Source organism: Thamnophis sirtalis, unplaced genomic scaffold, assembly GCF_051295495.1.
Source record: "Thamnophis sirtalis isolate CommonGarterSnake01/CBP01778 unplaced genomic scaffold, rThaSir2_p1.2 scaffold_3, whole genome shotgun sequence".
Classification (NCBI taxonomy): Eukaryota; Metazoa; Chordata; class Lepidosauria; order Squamata; family Natricidae; genus Thamnophis; species Thamnophis sirtalis.
The window spans coordinates 112,458,575-112,484,022 of NW_028261383.1; the positions used below are offsets into that span (position 1 = coordinate 112,458,575).

The 25,448-nt window shown below is 37.6% G+C and overlaps 1 protein-coding gene across 3 annotated transcripts in view; it reads left to right on the plus strand.

Moving 5' to 3' along the window:
- EVI5L (ecotropic viral integration site 5 like) overlaps positions 1 to 25,448 on the plus strand; it is a 49,471-nt gene that overhangs the window by 20,588 nt on the left and 3,435 nt on the right. The window contains exons 6-18 of one of the 3 annotated variants that reach the window (XM_014063721.2): positions 2,869 to 2,994; positions 3,240 to 3,383; positions 3,944 to 4,033; positions 8,609 to 8,706; positions 9,059 to 9,119; positions 9,543 to 9,596; positions 10,547 to 10,579; positions 21,191 to 21,331; positions 22,334 to 22,462; positions 23,058 to 23,198; positions 23,784 to 23,942; positions 24,429 to 24,575; positions 24,935 to 25,030. In XM_014063721.2, the coding sequence (XP_013919196.2) occupies positions 2,869 to 2,994; positions 3,240 to 3,383; positions 3,944 to 4,033; positions 8,609 to 8,706; positions 9,059 to 9,119; positions 9,543 to 9,596; positions 10,547 to 10,579; positions 21,191 to 21,331; positions 22,334 to 22,462; positions 23,058 to 23,198; positions 23,784 to 23,942; positions 24,429 to 24,575; positions 24,935 to 25,030 (1,419 nt within the window). The remainder of the gene's footprint in view (positions 1 to 2,868; positions 2,995 to 3,239; positions 3,384 to 3,943; positions 4,034 to 8,608; positions 8,707 to 9,058; positions 9,120 to 9,542; positions 9,597 to 10,546; positions 10,580 to 21,190; positions 21,332 to 22,333; positions 22,463 to 23,057; positions 23,199 to 23,783; positions 23,943 to 24,428; positions 24,576 to 24,934; positions 25,031 to 25,448) is intronic. The other 2 variants (XM_087709712.1, XM_014063722.2) reach the window with 2 other exon arrangements.

The window sequence follows — 25,448 nt, forward strand, 5'->3', positions numbered from 1 at the left end:
GGTTCTCATCTAGTTTTTCAAACTATAATATTAGCATGAATTTATTATTTAAAAATAGGGACCAAGCTTAATTCTTGTTTTATATAGAAATAATTTTTTGTCAGTATAAACTTACTTAAAAGCTTTTAATTATTTAAAAAGTTTGCTTAGAAGCAGGTCCCTAAGTACTCTGTTTTTCAGGGAATTTAAATAGTCAATCTCTATAGATCATATTCTGCTTACATTGCACATTTAATATATGCTATTTTAATAAACTGTTGAGGCCAAGCTGGTTCAATTTTATATGTGTGTTTCACACTTATTTTTACTGGCTTGAAATGAAATAGGGAAGCAGCTTATTCTAACCTTTAGGAGAAGTTGCTTGGTTTGTTCTGCAGCCTTGTTTTGAAAGGAAGGCTTTAGACCAGTGGTTCCCAAACCTTTTCAGTCCACCGCCCCCTTGGTGCTACAGACTGATCTTCAGTGCCCCCCACCAAGTGATGGAATTCAAATTCTTTACTACCGGTTCTGTGGACATGGCTTGGTGGGCGTGGCTGGGGGTCATGTGACTGGGTGGTTTGCACGACAGAAGGAAGATAGTAACAGTAAAATTCAACACTGTAACAATTAATTGCACATTTATTCAAAATCCAATTTAAAAACCTTTTTAGTTAATGTTAATTCAACAAAATTGCTGAACATGATCCAGTCATTTATCAAGAACCTTAGTAACTAGTAATGTAGTAAACTCAGTAAAATTTAGTAACTACTTCACTATTCCATAAATTCTGTGTAATACAGTACATGCCTGATCATTCACACACAGACTGCTGCCTTTTGTTTTTTTCAAAATAACAGGGTGTGGTAGGGGTAGAGAAGGAAGAAGACTTTGTTCTGTGGTATCTGCCATTTCAGAAATGCTCATTAGACTGCCCCACGTGATCAGTCTTTCCGTATTCCTCAATATATTGGTGCCCAGCAGCTGGTCAAAACCCTAGTAGTACTTATGGAGCTTTAGATGATACTATGGCAAAATACAAGCCTTGCAGCTCATGTATATTCACACAACATAAGAGTGATGCCATTATCCAGGCTTATCTGTGACAAAGGTCTCACTGTGTATAAATATCAAGATAGGAAGGGCACTTTATTAAAAAAAAACTGCAGTTTTGACTCCATTTGGTTATAAAACATCTTGTTTGGCATACTGGGAACATTTCGACAGCATTTTCTTCCAATATGGGACGTTGTTCTATCATAATTTTGTTTTGCTTTGCTTTGCTTTGCTTTTTCCTGTATGTGACAATATCCAACTTTAGACAGTAATTAGACCACTTTTTAATTTACTTTTTTAAAAACAGTATATGTTGGAAATGCTTATCCCTTTTCCACAATCTCTCTTATATTTCAGCCTTCAATGAGATTACATTGCAACTCAGTTTGAGAAACCACCCTAAGTGTCCTTCCTCTTCCTCTGCCACCTCCCTTGCCTCTTAGCGCCCCTTCTGCCGCTCCCCTTGCCTCTTAGCAACCCCCTAAGTCATCCCACCGCTCCCCGGAGTGCGGTACCGCCCACTTTGGGAATCACTGCTTTAGACCTTTCCTCAAAGTGAAATGCCATTTTGAAGATTACAGATAGTTAGTTTGTGGTAGGTGGCACCTATTTTTTTAGCAGGCCATACTAGAAAAAGTATAACATAGAATTAATTGTAATATAATTGCCAGCATTTATTTTGAAATTAGTGGATTAATGGAAATTAGTGGTTTAGGAGCTGGACTTTCAGTGCATCTTATCAATAAATTGGGAACTACAAAAACTTCCCTGATAAAGGCAGTGGGAAGACATTTTACTATTGTTGCCAAGAAACTGTGTGCTTATGTATTCATGTAGTCATCAAGCAAGAGCGGTTAGATGCTCAAAACTAAGGAAAAAAAGCCAAGTGCCCTTGTAGAAAATTATTCTGCTATGTTTTGGGTGTGTATCTTTTTCAAGGACAGCGTGAAAAAAAAGACATAAAACCACAATATATGGTGTAAACATTGCAGTGTTGTATATGCAATAAATAGGTCAAATCAGTCGCTTGATTTTAATACAATGGTTTAAAAGCATTGCATTGATTGCAATGAGTTATTATTACATTATTATATAACCTGAATGTAGCATTAATAAAAATATTACAAAAACAGTCACATATATTGCTTCCTTAATCTCCATCCTATTTAAGATGTTGTGTTCCTTAAGTTCCAATGTATATTTATGCTTATTATTTTAAAAACCATTCATATTAAATAATCAAATTGCTTTAAAAAAAGTTTTCTTGGGTTATTATATATTGGAGCTGAACAATGGAAGCAACCGTTTTGTTAGTCCCCAACCTTTGTGACTTGGCAGTCCAGTTTGGAGGGGGAAAGGGGAACTGGGCCATGCAAGTGCACAAACAGCCCTTGCACGAGTGGTGGGCCAGCATGCACATGCGCAGCTCAACTTGTACAAGCAGCGGGCCAGCATGCTTTGTGCAAGTGCCTGCCAGCTAGCCATATGCGCTCCATCCAGCCATTCAGGCCTAATTCCAAATAGGCCAAGGCCGGTAGTAGGCCACACAGCCCAGGGGTTGGGAACCACTGTTTCAAAGGACATAGCACAGACCCAGTTAAAGAACCCTTATGTGAAAAACATCTGTTTTATTATTAATTATTTTTTTGAGAATTTGAGTTATCAAAGTTGTTTCCTTGTGTTTTATTTGGTCTTTTATTTACTTCCCTTTTTAAAAATGGAATTCATAATTAGTAAGACAAAATCTAGGCTTTGAGTGCTGCATACTGAACAGAATGTTTTTGTCCTTCATTAAGTTTGACAGAGACTCATGCACATGCACTGTCTGCTTCTAGATGCCGGAAGAGGAGGCCTTCTGTGTATTTGTACGGCTGATGCAAGAGTATAGACTACGGGAATTATTCAAACCCACTATGGCCGAGTTAGGACTTTGTATCTATCAGTTTGAATACATGCTGCAGGTAAAGAAATTTCCAAATACTGGATTTTAAATATGCACTACTTTATTTTAGATGAATTCCTAAAACCCATCAGAAGTCTGAAGTACCAGAGCTTACTAGCTTAGCAAATAATTAGGAATGTTTGCTGCTGTTTCTGTTACTTTAATTTTGAGGATTCTGCTGAGTAATCTCTTAATGTCTGTGTAGTAATTAATGTTAACTGGAGTTTCTCATAATTTAAGACTTAAGTTTTATGTTTCTGTCAGGAACAACTACCTGAGCTGAATATCCACTTCCGCTCCCAAAGCTTTCTCACCTCTATGTATGCATCATCTTGGTTTCTTACACTCTTCCTCACTACTTTTCCTCTACCTGTGGCCACACGAGTATTTGACATCTTCATGTATGAGGTAAAATCTGCAATTAAAAATACAGAAGGGGAAGAAATTGAGTGGTCTGCATAACTGATTTGATAGTTAAAATTTTCACAGTAAAAATAGGATATGAGGGCAACAGCTTTCTTCTCTTGCTGTACGCTGGCAATAAAACTCTATTTTTACTTCTAGGGGGGGGCAGACAATCATAGGTAGTAGTCATTGCTATTCATATTGTCCATGGATCCATCTATTTCCAAAATTTATATTTGAATAAATAGTTCAGGTTGATTTGTCACAGAATGTTCTAGCAATATTGTGAGTTCTAGTTGTGCCTTATGTATGAAACCAGCTTGGTGAGATATAAATAAATAAATATTTGCTTCTGTAAATTTATTTTAGAATTCTTGTTATAACTTGTTAAAGAAGAAATGGGACATTTTAAATGGTGTATAGTTAAGTGGATAGTTGAATGTGGGGGGGGGGGCTAAAACATTACATTCCCTTCACATAGGAAGGACTGTTTGACTTTTATTGTAAACCAAAGGAAATTCAATTACAGGTGGAGTCTATCTAAATTCTGTAACGTCTTTTAGGGATTGGAAATAATTTTCCGTGTAGGAATGGCTCTTCTGCAATTCAACCAAGCTGAACTCATGCAACTGGACATGGAAGGGATGTCGCAGGTCAGTTCTATCATGCATTGTGGGACTAGAAGAAAGATTGTTCAGTATTGATACAACAAACTTTCAGATGTCCGCAATTCCATATTTAGGCGTGTACGAATGAAGAGATTTACAGGATTGAGGATAGTTTGAGATAAAAAAACCGATTCCAATAATATACTAAATGTAAGCCTTTTAGAATCATGGTTCCAAAGCGTAAAAACTCAATTCAGTTTTCAGAGAAGAAAAACTTAAAAGACCCAAGACCTGCCTGTTTTCTGAACTGTTGTTCAATGTTGTTGCATGTGATGAGGCAGAATTAGCTGTTTTAATCTCTGGCTACAAAGAGCTAGAAAGTAGTTTCAGAACTACAGCCTGAGACATCCAGAATGACCAGAGCAAGAGAGATGAAGAAGCAATGACTCATCTGCCCTCTGCCTGTTTGTTTTGTCCTTCCTTCTATTTAGAAAAAGTCTCTTATGTCTTTTCCATCTTTTTGTGGCAGTATATCAATATGCCAAATATTGAGAACATCCATTAACTGCCTAAAAGCCTGTAATCTTTGATTTAGGGGTACAGTTAGGACTGGAATTTCTGTCATAAGTTGTGGTGATCATAAAATGAGTCACTATGCAATCAAACCTGATTTCCCAATTGATATTTTTTTGTCAGAAACCAGCTAGGAAGGTCGCAAATCACAATAATTTGATAGCAGGATGATGTAACTGGTTGTAAATGTGAGCCACGGCCAAATGCCCAAATTCCAATCACATGACCATGGAGGTGGTGTGATGATTGTAAGTATGAGGACAGGTTGTAAATCAGTTTTTTTTCCTGAGGCCATCATAACTTTGAACATTCATTAAATGAACAATTACAAGTCAAGGATTATCTATTCTACCATGTTTCCCTGAAAATAAAACAGGATCTTATTTTCTTTATCGGGAGGAGGCTTGTTGTTTTTGGGATTGCAGGAGGTAGCGATCGTGGGCTCCGGTGGCTTGACAACCTCGGGATACTGCTGGGTCGGTGAATGGCGCTCTGCCTGGCTTGAGGGGGGAGGGTTGTCCAATGGGCTTATTTTTGCGGGAGGGCTATATTTTTGCTCACCCCAAAAATCTGGCATGGCCTTATTTTACGGACATGTCATATTTTCAGGGAAACATGGTAGATACCAGGCAGCGATTCCTGAGAATCATATGAATTTAGATCCACTGAGTTGAAGATAGGGAGAGAGCTACGAGTTCTCTCCTTTTGATGGTTTCAACATTAGTTATCAAATATAGTGTTTCTCCATTGCCTTTCGTATGCTGACATGAGAGCTTAGCCCATGCACTGTGCCAAGCCATAATTCAATTTGTGTGGCTTTAACCTAGTCTTTTTTCAAAATTCAGTCACATCTTTCACCAATCAGTTAAAACAAGCCATGGCTTAGAATGAAGTATGTTTATAATCTCCCTGTAGTAGTACTCTTGCTACAACAACAAAAACGTATCTTGGCTACATTAGGAGTCCATGGGAGCGGAATGTGGTCAAGGTATCTTTCAAAGATCCATACACTCCATCTGCTAAGAGCAGCTTCACAGGATTCCTGGCTCCTGACTACTTTTTGCTGCCCAGCGATGATCTACTGGTTAGTGAAGAGCATGAGACTCTCTAATACTCAGTGGGCAGATCCAAGCCTCTGGTGAACGAAATCAAGTATGGGAAGGAATATTCCAACAAAATACATGTATTTGTTTTTCAGACACACACTGCATCCTCTCATTTATATCCCACTGTAATCATATATAAGTTCTTGGTAACTCATAATAATAATTAAAAGAACAGTAACAAATCACAATGAATATATAAAAAGCCCAATAGCTCAAATAAACAAGCCTACATTTCACAAAACATCTGGTGTCACCCCTTAAATGCACTTCTCATGGGAGGCCATCCAGAAACATTGTTCAACTAGAGAACATGTCTCTTCCCCACCCACCCACCAACCTCGCCATAACCTCCCCAAAATGGTGGGATGACAAACTGCCTCTCCTAATGTGATCAAAGGGTTTAGGAGGATTCCAGTGGGATTACACATATTCCATATGTGTATGTAAAAAAATAGATGTAAGAGTGATTGTATAGTGAATATGCTGTCATTCTGATAATATAAACAGATATTGTGTCTACATCCTTTAAAATAGTTCTAAAGAATTGCCAGAATATTTGAAATACATGTAAGTATTTCCTTTTCTTGAAATGAAACCAGAGATGTGTTTCTCCAGCTATTAAAAAAAAACAGCTCACTACTTGGGTGGAAAGTATTTGAGAGTAAGGTGAGAGGTTACTTAGTGGCAAGTATTATGGGCTGGCTTTTGCATATGTACCGTATTTTTCAGAATATAAGATGCACCTTAGTTTATGGGGAGGAAAATAGGGGGGGATTCTGCCTACCAGGTATTCATCTGACTACCATCCTTAGTCTGGTCAGCTTCAGCACATAAGTTTGCTTGTTGGGGATAAAAACAGTTTTTAAAGCATAGCTGATCATTGGAGATAGAACAATGAGAAAAGCAGGCAAAGCATGGAAGATCGCTTCACTCATTAGGACTGAAAAAAGCTTCGAAAAAGCTACATTTGGAGTATAAGACGCACCCAAATTTTCAGCCTCTTTTGGGGGGGGGGAGAAGTGTGTCTTATACTCTGAAAAATATGGTATTTCCCTATTCACCTAAGCCGCCAATCTTTTTGGGACCAGGGACCAGCTTCATAAAAGACAATTTTTCCACAACCCTTGCGGGTGGGAGGGGAGAGTGTGCAATCTAGCTCCCTCAGGTGTTCAATTTACAGCAGGATTTGCTATAAACTGATTCTCCTATGAGAATCTAATTCCTAATTATCTGAGGGTGGAGCTGAATGGTGATGCTAGTGCTGGGGCTGCAAATACAGATGAAGCTTTGCTTGCTTGCCTGCTGCTCACCTCCAGCAGTGCAGCCTGGTTCCTAACAGACCATGAACCAGTAACAATCTGTCCCCAGGAATTGGGGATCCCTGAGCTAGATGACTGGTAACTTACAAAGTTGAACAAGTACATTTCAAAACTCCAGGCCCATAACTGCAAAACATTTCCATTTGTGATATTGCCACGTGGGTTTGTTTCAGTGATGGGTTTCCATATTTTAATTACCAGTTCATTCATGTGCGCTCAACACTTCTGCACATGCGCAGAAGCATCCGGACGGGTGGGGGGAGCCTCCCGCTGCTACCACTACTGGTTTGATCCGGGCCTAGCCGGCAGAAACCCACCTCTGGTTTGTTTGTGCTTAACAGGTGAATACTTTGAGCTAAATCTAGTCTGTATGTATCAGATTGAATATGGGAAAGCTTTTCTTCAAAAATATCGAATTACTTCAAACAAGTATAATACTTCTAAGATACCTTCCTTCCCTTCCTACAATATTGTATATTTATTTTTTAATTATACAACTCAATAAACTGGCTGTGAAAAAAAATGTTTTATTCATTGCAACATAGAATTAGAGAATGAAGAAAAAACTGAAATCTAATTAAGCTATTTCTCCCTAATTTATGAAATTGGAATATTGAAAATTTCTACATTGTATGAAGAATTATTTAGGCAAAGAAAAGATTTATGTTTTATATTGCTTTAATATAAATAATTTATTTATATAAATAAATTATAATTTGTATGATTAAAAACACTGCTTTCTATCAGGGTCTGACTGCATAAGCTAATGCACACCATATATTAGCCAAGACGTGTTCTATCCAGGTATTAGCAATATACTAGATGTTTTCCTTGAAGCTGGGAGTTATCCTATAGGCATGATTTAAGATTGTAATTGGTAAAAAGCTTTGTTCTGAAATGTCTTGTTCACTGTGCGTGTTTGCTCATGTAAGCATCCGGATTTAGAGTATTTTAATGAGCTATAATAAATGTGGTCAGTAATACCTCTATACCTATTCTATTCTAAAAACTGTCCTATCATAGTGTTAGACTTTAATTTTAATTCACATTCATTAAATATTTGAATTCAGTGCATTCAATTTTAGTTTAATGCAAATGGGCCATGTTGGGAAGAATATTTTCACAAGAAGCATTCCAGAGATTAACCATCCCTCTGTTGTCCAATGTAATCAACTGAGAAAGATCCTGTAATCCTGGATTTACAACCACAATTGAGCCCAAAATTTATTTTGCCAAGCAAAGCAGTTGCTTCATTTTATGACCTTTCTTGCCACAATTATTAAGCAATTATTAGTGAATCATGTAATTATTAAGTGAATTTGGCTTCCCTCACTGACTTTGCTTGTAGGAAGTTGGCTGGGAAAGTTACAAATGATGATTACATGACCCCAGAACAGTGCAACTGTCATAAGTACATGTCAGTTGCTAAGATTCCAAATTTTGTTCACCGACTGCAGCAGTTGTAAGTGTGAAAATGGGTCATAAGAGATGTTGTAACTTCTTTATTAAATGAATGGGTTGTAAGTTGAGGATTACCTGTCCAATAAAAATGTCAGAAATTACATTTGATGATAAGACCGTACGATCTCGATGCATATTCATTTGAGAATTGTCTACTTCAGTATTTTCAGAAGGTGATTCCTCATCAGTTTGATAGCTGTCCTGATAAGCTGATCTTAAAGGCCTATCAAGTCAAATACAACCCTAAGAAAATGAAACGGTATGTTTTCAATTTTTATTCCTCACACGTAGCTTAAATATTAAAGAATACAGGATTTAGACAAAACCCATGTGGTTGACCAGTACACAATGCTCATGTTCCAGGTCAATATATACAAGAGAACATAGTTATCCTTTCTATCTTGACGCGTTTCCCTGAACAAAAACTGAACATCAAATGTGTTAGGAAAAAATATGCTGAATCTGTAGTTTTTGTGATGACTTTCTAAATAAAAGTGATAATCTTAAAATGGAGGTTATTAGAAAATGGGCATTTTTCTACTCATTACCATACTTTTTCTGTCACCATATTATGTTTGATGCAGAATGAACCCTATTCTCTTGTTTTCTAGACTGGAGAAAGAGTATACTGCAATCAAAAACCGGGAAATGGAAGAACAGATTGAAATCAAGGTAAGACCCCTCTTATCTATGTCTTGAGATACTGTAATCAAAATGAAGGGTTGGTGTAATGTGTAATACTCAGTGTTATCAGAAAAATAATCTTTCTTAAATAATTCTCAGGTCACATTATTTCCTCTTCATATCATCCTGGACATCTTGATTAGTAGCTTTGTTATTTATAGTGGGCATGTATTTTAAACATTCAACTTATTTCTGTTGGGGTAATATGTGTGAAATTAAAGAATTCCCTTTTTTGAACTTTAGATCCATCAATCTGGATGTGCCGTGACTTTTCCTCTTCTAGTTATTTATGACGCTTGGCTTTAGTTCAGGAGTCAAGATTTCAGCATAACATTTTGATATGCTGGTTTTCACTTGACAAAAGCTCATGCTCACACACAGAGCACATGCTGATTCTAATCTTGCTTGCAGAGGCTCCGTACTGAGAATCGCCTTCTGAAACAGCGAATTGAAACCCTGGAGAAGGTGAGAAGTGTACCCAGCCGCATGAGAATCCACTTCCTCCGCTTCCAGACTAGCTTGGCCACCAAAAATGAGGCCTTACACAGCTCTCTGTCTCAATTGACTGTAGACAATACACAGAATGCCAGCCATTAGTCTTTGTGCATCCTCTCAGGGACTACCCTGCACATGTATTTCTGGAATCATTCTTAATGTAAGCACCCAAGAGAGTATTTCTCACCCTATCACTACTGGAAATAATTAAAAAGTGATGATCTGCCAGGATTCCTTAAGATTAAAAAAAAAAACAACCCTAATATGTAAAGTTGTTAGATGTAGTTTCTCTGCCAATCTAAAAAACTTTGATCAAAATGGTGAAATGGACCCAAAGTAATTTATTTCTCTTGTGGTTGATAATGACTGTTTTTCAGCCGTCTTGTGCTATATTCTTACACTGATCTTGTTTTTGTTTAAATATTAAACACTTTCATGAAAAATGTAAAAACTCCTTGGAAGTCTTTTATTGTAGCATAAATACTTTTAATAGTTAATTTGAGGACATCTTGGTTAATTGCCCAACAAAGACATAACCACCTAAATGTGTCCTTGTTACTGAGGCTTCTTTGAATTTCTGGACAAAGGAAGTGTGACTTCTGAAATGCAATGAGATCCTTGTCCATTGGTGAAGTAGGCAAATTATGAATCCTGATAGTTCTTGCAGTGTTGAGGAAAAATTAATATGTGAAGCTGCTTCTGAGAGTTATCTGTCATTCCTTATGCACATGAACATGCTTTTGATCTGCATGATGGAAATGACATGATGGAAATTTAAGACAATTCTGGAAGTTCCTTTTCTTGGGGTCTTTTGGGCTCTTTATCTTTTTTTTCCTCTGTGCTTGTGTGACCCTGCTGTTGTATCTTTTTTTCTTTTCTTCATCTTTCCTTCCTTGGATCTCCCTCTTCTGGGTCTGTAGGAGAGTGCTGCCTTGGCAGATAGATTGATCCAGGTACAGTAAAATATTTTTTTTTAATTTCCAACTCTCCTTTTAGTTTTTCCATTTCATTTCACTTGAAAAATAGTGTCTGCAACATTTAATGTTATTGGTAACTTGCATTTAATAAAATTCAGACTAACAATTCTATTTGGGTTGTTTAATTTTCTGCAATATTATGCAACTGTTTTTTATACAAAACAGCTAATTTTGAAATGTTGACTTACACATCACTGTATATTTTAGCATAAGGCTAATTAATTATGCTGCTTATATACCAGCCAATATTTTTGGCTCAGGGCAGTTTAAATATTTTATACTGGCAAATTATGGCAAACCTATTTGGTGAAATATTTGTTTTAGTATTAAATGTTATAGACAGTTCAAATCTCTGAATTGTCCTGCTCCCTGAATTATAATTGGGGATTACAGATACATACATATGCAGGAAGAAAACTGCCACTGGGTACTTTTCCCTGTGAAAATCACTATAGAAAGAGGGGGGGGGATCATTCTTAGGTTTGCCTCTAAACAAGTCTAATTTCTTATACTGGCGCTTCCACATTTTTACATCGGTTCTACCACTAGAAACTCATTGTACATCATCAGTATGAATGTCATCCTTTTAATTCAGCATGGACCAGCAAGGAAAACCAAGGCACTATTAAAACTGTGTAGTTATATCATGGGAATTATTGGAAGATGTCAAAGTGTCCCAGTGGGGCTGAAAACTCTAATCTTCAATGTTTGTTTTATATTCTAAGCATGAATTTTCTTTTAAAACACTGCAAATAACTATAAACATTTCTTAAATTTTATGCGGGAGATTGCACCCTTTATGGAAGATTGCAAAAAGTAAGACTGATACATAATAATCCTTCCTTCTCCTATTTTCCCTCACAACAACCCTTTGAGATTAGTTGGGCTGAGAGAGCGATTGGCTCAAAATCACCCAAATGACTTTTATGCTTAAAACAGGACTAGAACTCATAGCCTCCTGATTTCTAGGCCTGCAGTTTAATCACTACACCAAATTGATATTTATGCTTAAAAAGTAGTTTTTTATGGAAAAAATATATTGTGGGAATGACCTTGGCAATTTACTAAAAGACCTGTGACTTTCTGGTGCCATCCAATGCTTGCAACCACCACTTTTCTTAAAAAGGTACTGCAACAATAACAAGTAGGAAGATGAAGGCATAGTCCTTCCCATCAGTCTCAATTGCCTGGAAGTTCTGCCGCAATCTGAGATTACATTAGAATGGGGAAAAGGAATTTGCCACTGGGAATTTCATGTGATACTTATATACACTGATTACATGGCTCCTGTGTGTAGGATAGATCATGGTGAACAATAACATTAACTTGGCTTTCAGCTTGGCTTTCAAGCAACCTAATTTGTGTTCTGTGTTGCTTCAGATTCTGTAAGCAGAGAAGTAGTGCATGAATTCTGTTGAAAGCTCCTGCTTATTATTAAAATGAAGAAGTGTGAAGCTTATTTTTTGTCCCAAATATAGGAAGCATCCTTACAGAATGTAATATTGCAGCCATGGTCTGGCAGCTGATGAAAGTTAAAATAGCATAACAACCAAATGAACATAATGTTTAAGGTCATCCATAAAAAAACTTTGAATTGAGCATTTGTTGTTTGAAAAAGCTAAAATATCCCAAAGAATGAATTTGCATAAGGTTGTTATGTAGGCAGATGCTACATTCACAGTGTGTTTCATAGTGCTTTTTTGGAGACTGGATGCATGAATATATTGCATAGATCTAATATTTACATTCTCTCTTACACAAATATGAAGCAAGCATAGATTTTAAACTTTGAATATAGAAGCACCAGGGGAATTAGACATTTTATTTATCAATCAAGGCATATAAACATGAGGATTATCAAAGATTATCTTATCAGAATCTACAAATATGGCTGAATTTACTAATAAAGTATTGGTATTTAGTAGCCTTTTCTCAAATCTCTCTGAGCACTTAATCCTGTTTAGGCATGTGATAAGTAAATTGCTGCATTTTAAGTAGGTCTTTCATTACAGTAATTATTGTTTTTCACCTAACAATCATGATTAAATTACCTTTTTGTTTGCCTTTTCCTATGTTCTCTGACAATTCAAAAAGGAATGTACTGAGTAGCTTAAGTCTGAAACATTGAATAATGGGATCAAAATATCCATTTGCAGACATCTTATTGCAATTACCTGTCTGTAAGAAGAACATTTTATCTCTAGTTCCTCTTCTCATGCAATCCTGTGTGCAAGTAAATAAAGAGTGTCTGAAGTGTATAAGTGTCTGAAAAACACCACAGTGTTCCCTTGAGAAATGAGCATAAAAACAGTTCTAAAAGGGGGAGAAATTGCCATGCCACTGTGGTCAGACCTTGCTGTTTCCAATTATTTGTGTATATACAATGCTAAGAGGATGCTAAGTGGGCAGATATTTTGAAAGAGAAAAACTATTCCCCTCATTTCACATCCTGTGGTGAGGTTTACTAAATCAAAATCTTTCTGTATTGGATGAGATATGTCATAGCAAGCAACTTTTATGAAGCTGGAGGCCGTTCTTTGAATTTATTGTGGGTAGCAAAGGGGTGGGGTGGAGGGGTGTAAAATTGCCAGAGAAGTAGGCAAAGCTTTTACTGGTCTGACTGTCTGAGAACACTTTGTGAGAAGGGTTTTAAGTATGCTAAGCCCTTGAGTATTTCATTTATCTGTAATGCTGGTTAATTTAGATATGTGTATTGTATGAATCCAGTTAGCTATGACTTATTCAATACCTCAGGGTTAAATTCGTTGCATGAATACAGCCATAGTAAAAATAAGGTTGTGAATAAAAGAAGGCTTATTAACTGAACGGTAAAATTACACAGTTTGGGAACACTTACTCTTGTGTTTAGAGTTGGTTGATAATTTAATTACTGTCGAAAGATAGCAGCTGACTTACAATTGCAAGACAAAACCTAGGCATTTTCAGATTGTATGTATTTCGGTGAACAGAAGTTGATATAATTTTATAAAGTTAAAAATGATATTTTCTGCAAATCTGTATGCATAATATTTAAATATGCTTATTTACAGATTCAGATATTTGAGGTGTAAAATTGTGGACCCTTTCAATTCATTCAGTACTAGTTACTTTTTTAACATTTACATAGCTTTATTGGTTTTCAAAAAAAATTACAAAGATAAAAAATAAACAAAAAAGATTTTTTAAAAACCAAAGGCTTGAAGAAGAATAAAGAAAAGTGCACAAAAGGCAGGAAAAAGAAAATAGAAAAAGAATGACTTCTGACTTTTTTTGGTATAAAATATAAATAAAAAATACATCAAACTAAGATTAGCATTTGACTGCTTTATTTCTATAATTCCATATAAGATCCCAAAATAAACTTTTCATTTCTTTTACTTTCTTGCAGAAAGCCTAAAAATGGTTTCAAAGAAAAAATAAAATTTGTCGAAGTCTTTTCTTTTTGTCAAGGCTGTCATTTCTGCTAATTCTACTAGCTTTACCATTCTTCCATTATAGGTATTTGCTTTAACATTAAAGTTTTTAGGATTATGGCTTTGTTAGGCTTGCATTTAACAAATTGAACAAATATTCTAACCCTTCTAACATCTCAGATTATTATAATTGTTCTGTGTTCTTCACCAATCCTTTGACTCCTCTAAACAGCTTTTGAAAATGAAAATAATTCTTACAAAGCAGGAAAAGGATATTTTTAAAATCTGTGAATTCTTCCAACTAGGAATTTCAATACAATTCAAAGTTTCATGAAACTGCTGATGATAGTAGGAATATCTAGAAGAAAAAAATGTCTGTTAGAATTGTCCAAACACTGGTACAATATGTGAAGCAGAACTCACAGTTTATTCAAAATGGTCTACTAAAAAATTTAACTGACACTGGAGTAGTTATCCACAGGTGTGCAATATATGTTATGTATACTGCAGTGGTCTGTATAGGCAAGATGCAGCTTGAAATCTTTTCTCTGACATAATCCCCAAATACTAAAATATACAAAATAAGATATTGATAAGTCAGAAAACATTTTGGAACAAAGTAGTTTGGACTAATGAAATCAAAACTGAACTGTATGGCTATTTGGAGATAAAAGGGTAAAGCATTGGGGGGGGGGGAATACTTTAGCAACTATTAACAGGAAATATCCTTTCAGATTTTGTGGAAGACAGTTGCACAGGCAATAAATATTGTGCAAATGGAAGGAAGAAAGGATTCAACATTATCTAGCACTGAATGTCCCGTAGTCAATAAAGAAACTGCAGCTGAAAAAAGCTTGTTGTCTTGCAGAAATATCCAATCTGAAACATAAACCCCAAATCCATGATAAAATACTCAAAAGAAAAGTAAAGGTCATCTCTTTCATCATCGTAAAACTGAATATTACTGAAAATCTGCAGGAGATCTCACACTTGCAAAAAAAAATATCGCTAAATCAGAAATGAGAGAGTTCTGAAAGGAAGAGAGGAAAGTTTTTTGAAATCAAGATTAGGAAAACTGTTAACAAGATAGAGGAAACTTTTGGAAGCTGTCATTTCTGCCAGAGGGGACACTGAAATGATGCCCAAACTTCTGCACCTGCTATAATGTAGTTACTGTTTCTGTAATCTGTAAAAAAAACAAACCTCACATTAATTATGTATTCAAGTTTGTTAAACATTACTGTGTTAATATAGCTGAATCAATTTTTGCTTATTTGAGGATTCATTGAAACATGCATGCCATAGCCTTTTGCAAGTTCTCCAAATTTGACTTAAGTCCCAACACATCAGATACTACTCCATTTTTTTTCTCTTTTAATTCAGCAAGCAAACACAAGCATCTAGTTTCAATCTGAGGCACTATTTCTTTCTCCTCCCTCTCCTGTTACCTTTACTGATTAGCCAATGAGAAATGGTTGTAGAGTCATAAAGCACAGTAAAATTAGTAGAGACTTATTAATAAATGAATAAATTGTTTCTAAACCAAGAACTTCTTTATCAATTAGTAGTTTCCTGTTCCTGGCAAGCTTCATCTTGTTATGTGTGTAGTTAGAGGGTTATCTCTCTATTGAATACTACGGTACTATTTCCGTATTCCTACTTCCCACTAGGGGGTGCAGTGGCTCAGTGGTTAAAGACGTCAAGCTTGTCCACTGGAAAGCTAACAGCCTGGGTTCAAGACTTGAGCGCTGCGTGATGGGGTGAGCTCCCATCATTTGCCTCAGCTCCTGCCCACTTAGCAGTTTGAAAGCCTGCAAATGCAAGTAGATAAATAAATATCACTTTGGTGGGAAGCATTCTGTGCACATAGGCATATAGGCATGATGGCCACCTGATCATGGAAATGTCTTTGGACAACGCTGGCTCTCTCGGTTAAGAAACTGAGATGAGCACCATCCCCTAGAGAGGGACGTGATTGGACAAGAGAAAACTTTACCTACTCCTAATTACAGGGAAATTATGCTACGTGACATTGTTTCCTTCAGTTTAAAATTTACATTCTGAATTCTGTTAGGGTATGACTCCCCTTCCACATCTTCCTCAGTTTCCCACCATTTTTAGAATTATCCCACAAAGATTCCTCCTGTTCTTCAGATTACACCCTGTTCCACCTCTAAGAATCTTAGCCCAACCTGTCTTTGAATTAACAGCCCTTCTGTAGCCAATACTGTATAGATCCATCTTGTTTCTGCCAAACCTTACAGCTCCATCTCCTTTCCCTTCTTTCCAGTGTTCCTTTTGTTTTTAAGGCTTTACCTTTCTCTTCCCTCTGCTACCCTAGCAGAAACATACACACACACATTACTGACTACAAAGAATAACAGTTGCACGTGGATGCATATGTAACAAGATGTTATAGAACCACAGGCAATTGCAGACTGCCATAATTCAACTTGATCAAGATAAATTTTGCATGCCACTTAATTATTTAAGGGGATTAAGGGACAGGAGGCTAAAACATACAATGAACTGTTGCAATACTCAGCATGGCAAGTCTAGTGAAGAAAAGGACCAGGGGAGACATGATAGCAATGTTCCAATACTTGAAGGGCTTCCACAGAGAGGAGGGGGTCAAACTATTTTCCAAAGCACCTGAAAGCCAGACAAGGAATAATGGATGGAAACTGAGCAAGGAGAGATTCAACCTAGATATAAGAAAAAAAATTCTGACAGTGAGAACAATCAATCAATGGAACAGAAGTTGCCCGGATGTTGTGGGAGCTTCATCACTGGAGGTTTTCAAGAAGAGACTGGACTGCCATTTGTCAGAAATTATATAGTGTCTTCTGTTTGGGCAGGGTTTGAACTAGAATACCTACAAGGTCCCTTCCAACTCTGTTAATGGTGATTAAGAGAGATCTAAAGAATCTGTTATTAAATCTGTATAGTTTGAGATCAAAACTGATTAAAAATGAATCTAGCATGATGCAGTTCAGTAAATTTATGCAGTGTACAGAATATTCCTACCCAGCTGTGGAGCAGATGTCCTTTTTAAATAAAACTCTTTGTTACTTCAAATGTGATGAATTAACCCTATTCCACAGAAAAATCCATTCCTCCATTCCTCAGATGGGAAATGGTACAGTTGTAACAAAAAGAGACCTCCGTCCACAACATTCCACTGAGTGTTCTTTGGAGGAATAATCATTTTAAATTCCCAATTCTCTTTTTAGCATTGTTTCTATGCTTAATGTCTATAGTAACAAAATTATTTTCATTTCTTGATGCCTTGTTCAATCTTCTATTATAAAATTAAAGGTATTAAGAGGTATCAGCTAGAAGGAAGATAAACTCCTGGTTTTAGTTCAGCTAAAGATCAATGAGGATCTTCTTAACATACTAGAATTGATTCTTAGCTGGGCAGTTATTTTGAGGAGCCACAACCAAGCCACTTTGATGCTGAATAAATGATATAGATGATGGAAGGATAATGGGGTGTGAAAATAGGTCTTGCTAACAATTCATGCAAATGCCTACACAAACTTTTTTTTTAGTTTTGCAATGGAAATCTTCTGGAATGTTTGATTCTGGAGTGGAGCTTTTTGGTTGAAGGCTAGTTCTGAAAAAGGAGGAGGAATCACTGCACATGGCAACTGCTGTGAGTTAATGCACAGTAAATTGTTGGTTTTAATGTGATGAAAGAATGCCATCCCCTCATTGAAGTTTGTTGCAGTTAGGCCATATGCCCAGGACCAAGCCTGAATTAAGCCTGTTGCCTTTTAAGGCTAATGTCCCAGATCAGTATCACCAACTGGTGGTAAGTGGACCACTGGTGGTCCGCGACAAAATTTGGGTGGTCCGCAGAAAAATTATTTGCATTTTTTATATTGCACTAAATCAGGGGTCATCAAAGTATGCCCCCTGGACCATATAAGTGCAATTAACATTTGCTGCACAGAGTCTCTGCAACATTGCTGCAGAGTTTCCCACTTTGGGGTCTTTTTGTGTTGGTCGAAGGGGGGGAAGAAATTTTGACGAGGTCTGCTTCAGCCTTCTGGTGTGGGGCTTTGGGCAAAGGCTGGAGGAAAGTGCTGCTAGTGGCAAAGAGCTGGAGGGCCTCGTTCCAATGGGACTGCATCATGGCCTGGAACTGGCTGACCAACTCAGCCTGCTGAGCCTCCAAGGGTTGGTACCTGGCATTGCACTCCCGCAGGTCTTCCCTCTGCTTGGAAAGCCGTTCATACTCCTCAGTAAGGTGCTTCTGCTGAGCTGCCTCCTTGGTCAGATCCAATTTGAACTGAGCCAGCTGTTTGCCAACTCTTTCTCATGGTGGCTGCTTAGCTCCAGCAACTGCTTCCTGTTGGGGCCCTAAGGAGCCTGGGCGGGCAGGCAAGAAGTGGCTGGGAGGGGAGGGGGGAGGAGAGGCTGGTGACATGCCCCTTGATGTGAGCGACATTGAGTTGGCCATGCCCACCCAGCCAGTCATTAGGCAGATCATATTAGTGGTCCGCGGGATTTAAAATTATGAATTTAATTATCCCTGAAGTCAGAAAGGTTGGTGACCCCTGTCCCAGATGATAGTAGTGCAGAGAGAGTTAATCACCAATCAATATGTAAGAAATTTTGCACTTTCTGCTGTAAATGAAGAATATGTGTTGTTAGTATATCTCAAAAATGGCATTGGAAACAGGGCTACAAACTTTTAAAATATCCAAATAATGTATTATTTCAGTCATGTTTTGATGATTAAAAATATACCAAGCCATATTCAAAATCCATGCATGATATCCACCGTTGTTTCTCCTGAATGTGAAGTGGCAGGTCTCATGTATTTAGGTTTTACAAAGTATTTGGTAATGCTTGTACAAAATGCCTTCCAATGTTGAAATGACGGCACTGTGGCAAATCACCATTGTTTACTAAAATTGATCTACTTTAAACTTTTCCTTTAAATGTGGTGTAGAAGTGAACTAGGATCATTACAAGTTATATTACCAAGTCACTGGGTGCCTTGGGTGAATTAAGTTAGGCTGAAATATTCTCAAGTATTATGGCTATAAGCCTAAATTTTTGTTTTCAGTGCATTGGAAAAATAACAGTGTAATATATTTAAAGATCTACATATGAAAATTTAATATCCAGTACATTTGAATAAGGAATAAGATATGCTTCTAGGAGACCCAGATCTTTCATGCATTCACTACAGTATTTTTTTTTCAAAAATAACCTCCTTTTTATTCATCAATCCCTCAAGTGGCACAATTTAACTATCTCTTTAGACATTTCACTTAGCAAAGTCCTTAACAATTTTGCCATGTTACTCTGAAATGTTTGTGATGTGTGAAGAAAATATAGCACCTTTTTCCCTTTGATTTCATTTCTTTGAAAGGCAGAGATTAGAGAGCTTGTTACCATCACTTCCAACTATAAATAAAGCCTAGGATGTGTTAACATCTCTATAAATCTATTGCATGGGGGGAGGGGTTCTTGCAGAAATAAATCTGCACATGAAGATCGAGTTACTAGGAGCAGATTATTAGTCTTAAAGCTGAGTATTGCTTTAACACAGCTTTCCTCAGTCTGAATGCCCTCCAGATCAGTCATAAATCCCAGAATTATTCTGCCAGCAACTTGACGGGATGGCTCCCCTATTATTACAATAACCAACCCAAACATGATTGGTTATCTGCTGTACTACTGAATCTATTTGGCTTTTTGCAAATTACTTTTGTAATCCAGACAACAGGTCTGAGAATAAGTTCTATTTACAAGGCTCTTTGTAAAAAAGAATATCTTGAATAATATTTTCATACTTAACTTAAAAGAGAGAAGTGCTGAATGGTAGCCTCTGATATCTTTCACAATTAGCCATGCTTGCTGGAGCAACAGGAACAACAAAAGGGCAACAGGTTTCCTGTCCTTTAGAAAATATATGACTTTATTTGAAGAACACTAGTATCTACATGAATTTGTAAGAATTGAAGCATGCTAGTATGAATTACTATTTAAACTGATACAAGTTACTTAATACTTCAAATTAATGTGGGAGACTCTTCAGATCTTGATTATTTGTCCTTGTTTTGTTCTTTGATCCTTGTCATGCAAACGAACTCTGTTTCTCCAAAGCTAGAGCAAGGTTTTTCAAGCTAGGTTCCTTGACCACTAGGGTCCAATGGAAACTCAATGTTTTGTGAGAGCAAGGAAAAAATGTCAACTGACTTTAATGCATGAATAAACTAATAATTACAAATGCATGCTTTGGCTCATTGCCAGTTTTCTAATCTCTAAAACTTTGTCTCTTGATCAAGGGAATCTTGAGATTTATTTTAACTAACAGATTTTATGGCTGAAAAATAACCTGTGGTAGAATCTTAAATTTCAAGAATCTGTAGCATATTAAATTCTTGTTGAGCTTGTGGGCTGGGAGTTGTACTTATTGGGAATTTGCAAATTTGGGGATGCTAGGGATGGTGCAGAAATCAAGCCAAAGATAGATGATACGGGCTTCCAGTTATCATAGAAGAGAATGGCTCAGGCAGGAGAGCAGTCCCAATGCCCTCTATATAATCTTCTCACCCTTCACTTTTCACAGTGAAGCTTCTTCAGCAGATTGAAAAGCTAGTCTCCCTTTTTAAGGCATTGTTTTGCCTTAACAGTGATGGCTTAGGATACTTTCAAATGAATAGTATTGATCATGTTGAGCTCAGGCCACTTTCAGATTGCTCAGAACAGCTTTGGGAAAAATTTTCTTCAAGCCCAAGCAGGGTGTTTTGAATTCAGATATTTTGAATTTGAAACCCTTTGAGCACATATCAGCAATAATCACTCTTACCTGCTTTATGATATGGTTCTGATTTTGAACATAACTCATTGCTCATTCCAAAAAGTCTTTGAGTCAAACGTCAAGATGTAAAACTATTTCAAGATGTATGAGCAGTGGAAATGTCTTCTTGCATTATACTAGAGCAATATTGCATTATACTTCTTGCAATATACTAGAGCTAATGTTCAGAATACCGAACATTAGTAAGCGAAAGTTTTATTTTAAATCTAATTGTATTTATCTTACTATTATCAAACATATGCTTCCTTTGTTTTGCTGTTCATAAAGAAATCCCATATGGATGTCACTTTCTTGAAAGAAAAAAACAGCTTTGAGTCTTCCCTTCTTTAGGGCCAAGTTACCCGTGCACAGGAGGCTGAAGAGAATTACATTATCAAGCGGGAGCTGGCAGTTGTGAAGCAACAATACTGCTCTGCCACAGAGAATTTGCAGAAGGCACGAAGCACCATTCAGCAACTTCAGGACCAACAAGTAACTATATAAGAGTGGAAGATACAAGAGTGAAAGGGGATGTATGATGTATGACGAAAGGGGATACATAGAGGTGAAATTACATGCAAGTGCCCAGTTGGTTAAACCACAAGGTTTTAAAACTCATGTGACTTGTTTTGTGGGGGACGCCTGGAACGGACAAGTCTAGAGATTATCATTCCCATGGCAATTTGTTAGAACAGGCTTTACAAAGCTATATATGTTATTGGGATGATTCTGACAGTTTTTTTTCCTCTTGAGATCAATCATGCCAGTGCAGGGCTTTCTTTTGCTCTTTTCTCAGTATTAGATTTAGGGAAGATTGTATCTACTCCTAGTCTTGCTTGAATATCTACCCTACTTTAGCCTTTTCCTTAACCTGGTGCATCTGAACGTGTTGAAAATAAACTCCTAACCCCAGCTTTTATGCCCATTAGTGATCTTGACTGCTAATGTGACTTATTGTATGGAACATCCCGAGAGCACCAAATTGAGGAAGTCGCTTCTAGAAAAAGAATTATGCCTGGCTATTCCTAAGAATGATAACCTATGATTGAAGGCCAAATTTGAGAGTTCTATGCATAAGTCTCCTGAAATGGAAAAAGGGAACAACTGAACTGTAATTCACAAGGAGGCCATGGCTTTTATAGAGCAGAGTAATTTTATCCTCTTTTTCTATAGACTATAATTTAGTTTGCAGTCAAAGTCATCCCTCCTGCACTGCTTTTTTCTTTCAAAAAGATAAAGGCAGGGATATAGTTTGTTTAGAAGCTTTCAGAAAAAGCCTTAAGCATCTCTTTCCTTTGCTCTCCTTATTGGCAACCCTTTAAAATAACCCATTCAGAATATTTATGTTACCTACCTTCCAACTTATGTGTTTCTGGCTTCTAGTTGTAGAAATTAGAGTTAATTGATTACAATTAAAACTATAGGAACGTTAAGAGACAGCACGCATTCATTCATGGTTTCCGTTGATTTACTAACATTTCTTTTACTCTGTAGGGAAATCCCCGCTACTCTGAGGAATTTGTGAGCCACCTGGAAACAGAACTGGAGCAATCCCGCTTGAGGGAATCTGAGACTCTGAGTGCCCTTAAAGAGATGCAGGATAAAGTTCTGGACATGGAAAAGGTATCTTTTCTTTCAAAGACTGATACAGAAGCACACAAGTCTTAGAAAGTAACCACGGCAGGATCCCAGATAGCAGTATTTGAAGTTTTAAGAATAGATGCTTTGATAGAGTCTTCTCTGCATCATGAATTTTGATGAAGGTTGCAACAAAATCTCAGATTTATTCGTTCCAACAAGTGAAAGTTCCAGCACTGCTTTTTCCTTCCTCACTGTTATATTAGGACAGGGCTGTCAAACACATGGCATCACGCACTGGCCACGCCTGGTTTAGCCAAGGGGGGGGAAAGTCCCGATATGTCACATGACAATGCGAGTTTGACACCCCTATATTAAGAGTATCCCCTTTTATTCTTTGTCCTTTGGTAGAATGCCTAGAAACATTTTCAACCATTCAATGCTACTGGATAGTAGCATCTTGGGGCGAAAGCAGCAACACTGCTGGGAGTAAATATGAGGGAAGGAGGGGCAGATTTTCTTGAGGTGCCAAGAGCTGCATAGGGAGACCTAACAGGCCAAAGGTGCTTCTTCTGTCTGTGCTGTGGCATACCTAAATATAAATGTATATAGTGTTAATACTAAATCATCTCCTTTGCAGAAAAACAGCTTGCTTCCAGATGAAAACAATGTGGCCCGTCTGCAGGAAGAACTGAAGGCTATGAAGTTGCGGGAGTCCGAGGCAATGAAATCCTTCAGAGAGCTGCAATATCAAGTGAAGGAACTCAATGACAATTGGCAGGTATGCTATAGTTGAAGAATGCTACACCTGACCACACCTCATTTGTTAGGCCTAAATCTAAATTTAATCTAAATCTTTGTATAGAAGGCTACAAGGACTGATCCTGCAAGTCCTTGGATCTTTAGCAGTTAATAAGAAGTACTTTTGGGGTTGCAAATGTTTATATAACCACTGGATGGCAATAAGTGACTAGAAATTCTTGTATCTCCTTGCTACCATCTACTGGTCATCGGGATTTTGTAGCCTAGATTTGGGAGCTCCAGGAGCTTAATAAAATCTGATTTGATGCATAAATCACTTTAAGGAACAAGATCCTAAATGTTTGATAAAGCAGCAATGTGTTTATCATTACAGGCGAGAGAACCTGATATAGCACATAATCTTTTATCTAGATTGTCACTAATTTCTTCATATAGAATTGAAAAAAAGTCTCTCTGAGATCTTGGAAGTAAATGGCTTGTCACTGTACATGGTGGATCAACAGATATTAAGCATGTGTTGAGGAAACTGGTACCTTGGAACCCCTGGATCCCATATTCCTGTGCCTAGATTTGCAGATAATTGTTTGACTCCCCTTTACTTTAGGCCCATCTGAGCCGGACCGGTGGGCGGTGGAAGGACTCTCCACGAAAGAACACAATAAATGATCTCCAAGATGAACTGATGAGTCTCCGTCTGCGTGAGACACAGGCTCAGGGCGAGGTCCGGGAGTTGCGTCAAAGAGTGGTAGAGCTTGAAACCCAGGTGAGCGTGTGACAGTTGTGTAAGGGCATTTCTAAGATCTTTATAAGATCGTTCTATCTGTAATTTCTTTCTTTCCTAACTATATCATAGTTATAGCAATCCTTCCAGTTTTATATTGAATGTGAAAGTGCAAAGTTTTTCACGCATAAGGAATTACCTATGTGTGTCTATATAAGTGTGCACGCATATCGGGCAACAAATTCAATAATGTAGTTATTTATTTGAGCTTGATCACGCCTTTATTGCTTTATAAGTAACTCAAGGCAGCAAACATAAAAAAATATTCCCTTCTCCTTCTATTTTCTCAAGACCAGTAACCCTCGGGGGATTGGGCTGAGAGAGAGTAACTGGCCCAGCCAGCTTTCATGGCTAAGGTGGAACTAAAACTCACACTTTCCTAGTTTCTAAGCCAGCACTTTTAACCATTACCCCAAACTGGCTCAATAAGTGTCAGAGTATTAACGGCCCCTAATTCTCCTTTTCTAGGATCAGATTCACAGCAATCTCCTCAATCGGATGGAACAGGAGTGTTCTGGGCTGCACGAAAAGGTGCAGTATCTCACCGCCCAAAACAAAGGGTTGCATACACAGTTGAGTGAGACCAAGCGCAAGCATGCTGAATCTGAATGCAAGGTGAGTTTGCCCATTCAATGGTACCAAGGGACGTGACTTTCCCACAGAAAATGAGTCAAGCTTGCTCGGTTCCTTCTCAAAGGTACGGAGCTTCAAAATTGTAAAACTAAGCTTGTTTTTAGCTTTGGGATGTTGGAATTACCCGGCACCAGTGTACCACGGTGTGGAAACCTTCTTACTGTCAAAATGACCCAACTCCTGACTTTCAGATAATTTAGTGACCCAGCGTGGGTTTAAATGGCATCTATAGCTGCCACAAGAAATTCTAGGAAGTCAGCCTTTTTTTTTTTTTTGTTCTGTGTGTCATGCAGGTTTCAATCTGATGGTCTTCTGCCACTGGTTTGTATTCTCTGTTACAGAGCAAAGAAGAAGTTATGGCTGTCCGTCTGAGAGAAGCTGATAGCATGGCTGCTGTTGCAGAGATGCGGCAGAGGGTTGCTGAACTGGAAATCCAGGTTCGGGAAGAGTAACCAGCGGGTGTCCTTTTCAGCCACAAGTGAAACAAGGGCCAACAGCGATTTCCATCTGAAAAGAAAAAGCAGATGGTCTTGCACTAAGCTAGGGAATGACCCCCTGAACTAACCTCTCTGTGTAACTATTGAAAGGTCTAATAATATAGCAATAGCAGTAGACTTATATACCGCTTCATAGGCCTTTCAGACCTCTCTAAGCGGTTTACAGAGAGTCAGCATATTGCCCCCAACAATCTGGGTCCTCATTTTACCCACCTCGGAAGGATGGAAGGCTGAGTCAACCCTGAGCCGGTGAGATTTGAACCGCTGACCTGCTGATCTAGCAGTAGCCTGCAGTGCTGCATTTAACCACTGCGCCACCTTGGCTCTTAATAATAATAATAATAAGTTTAGAGGTATC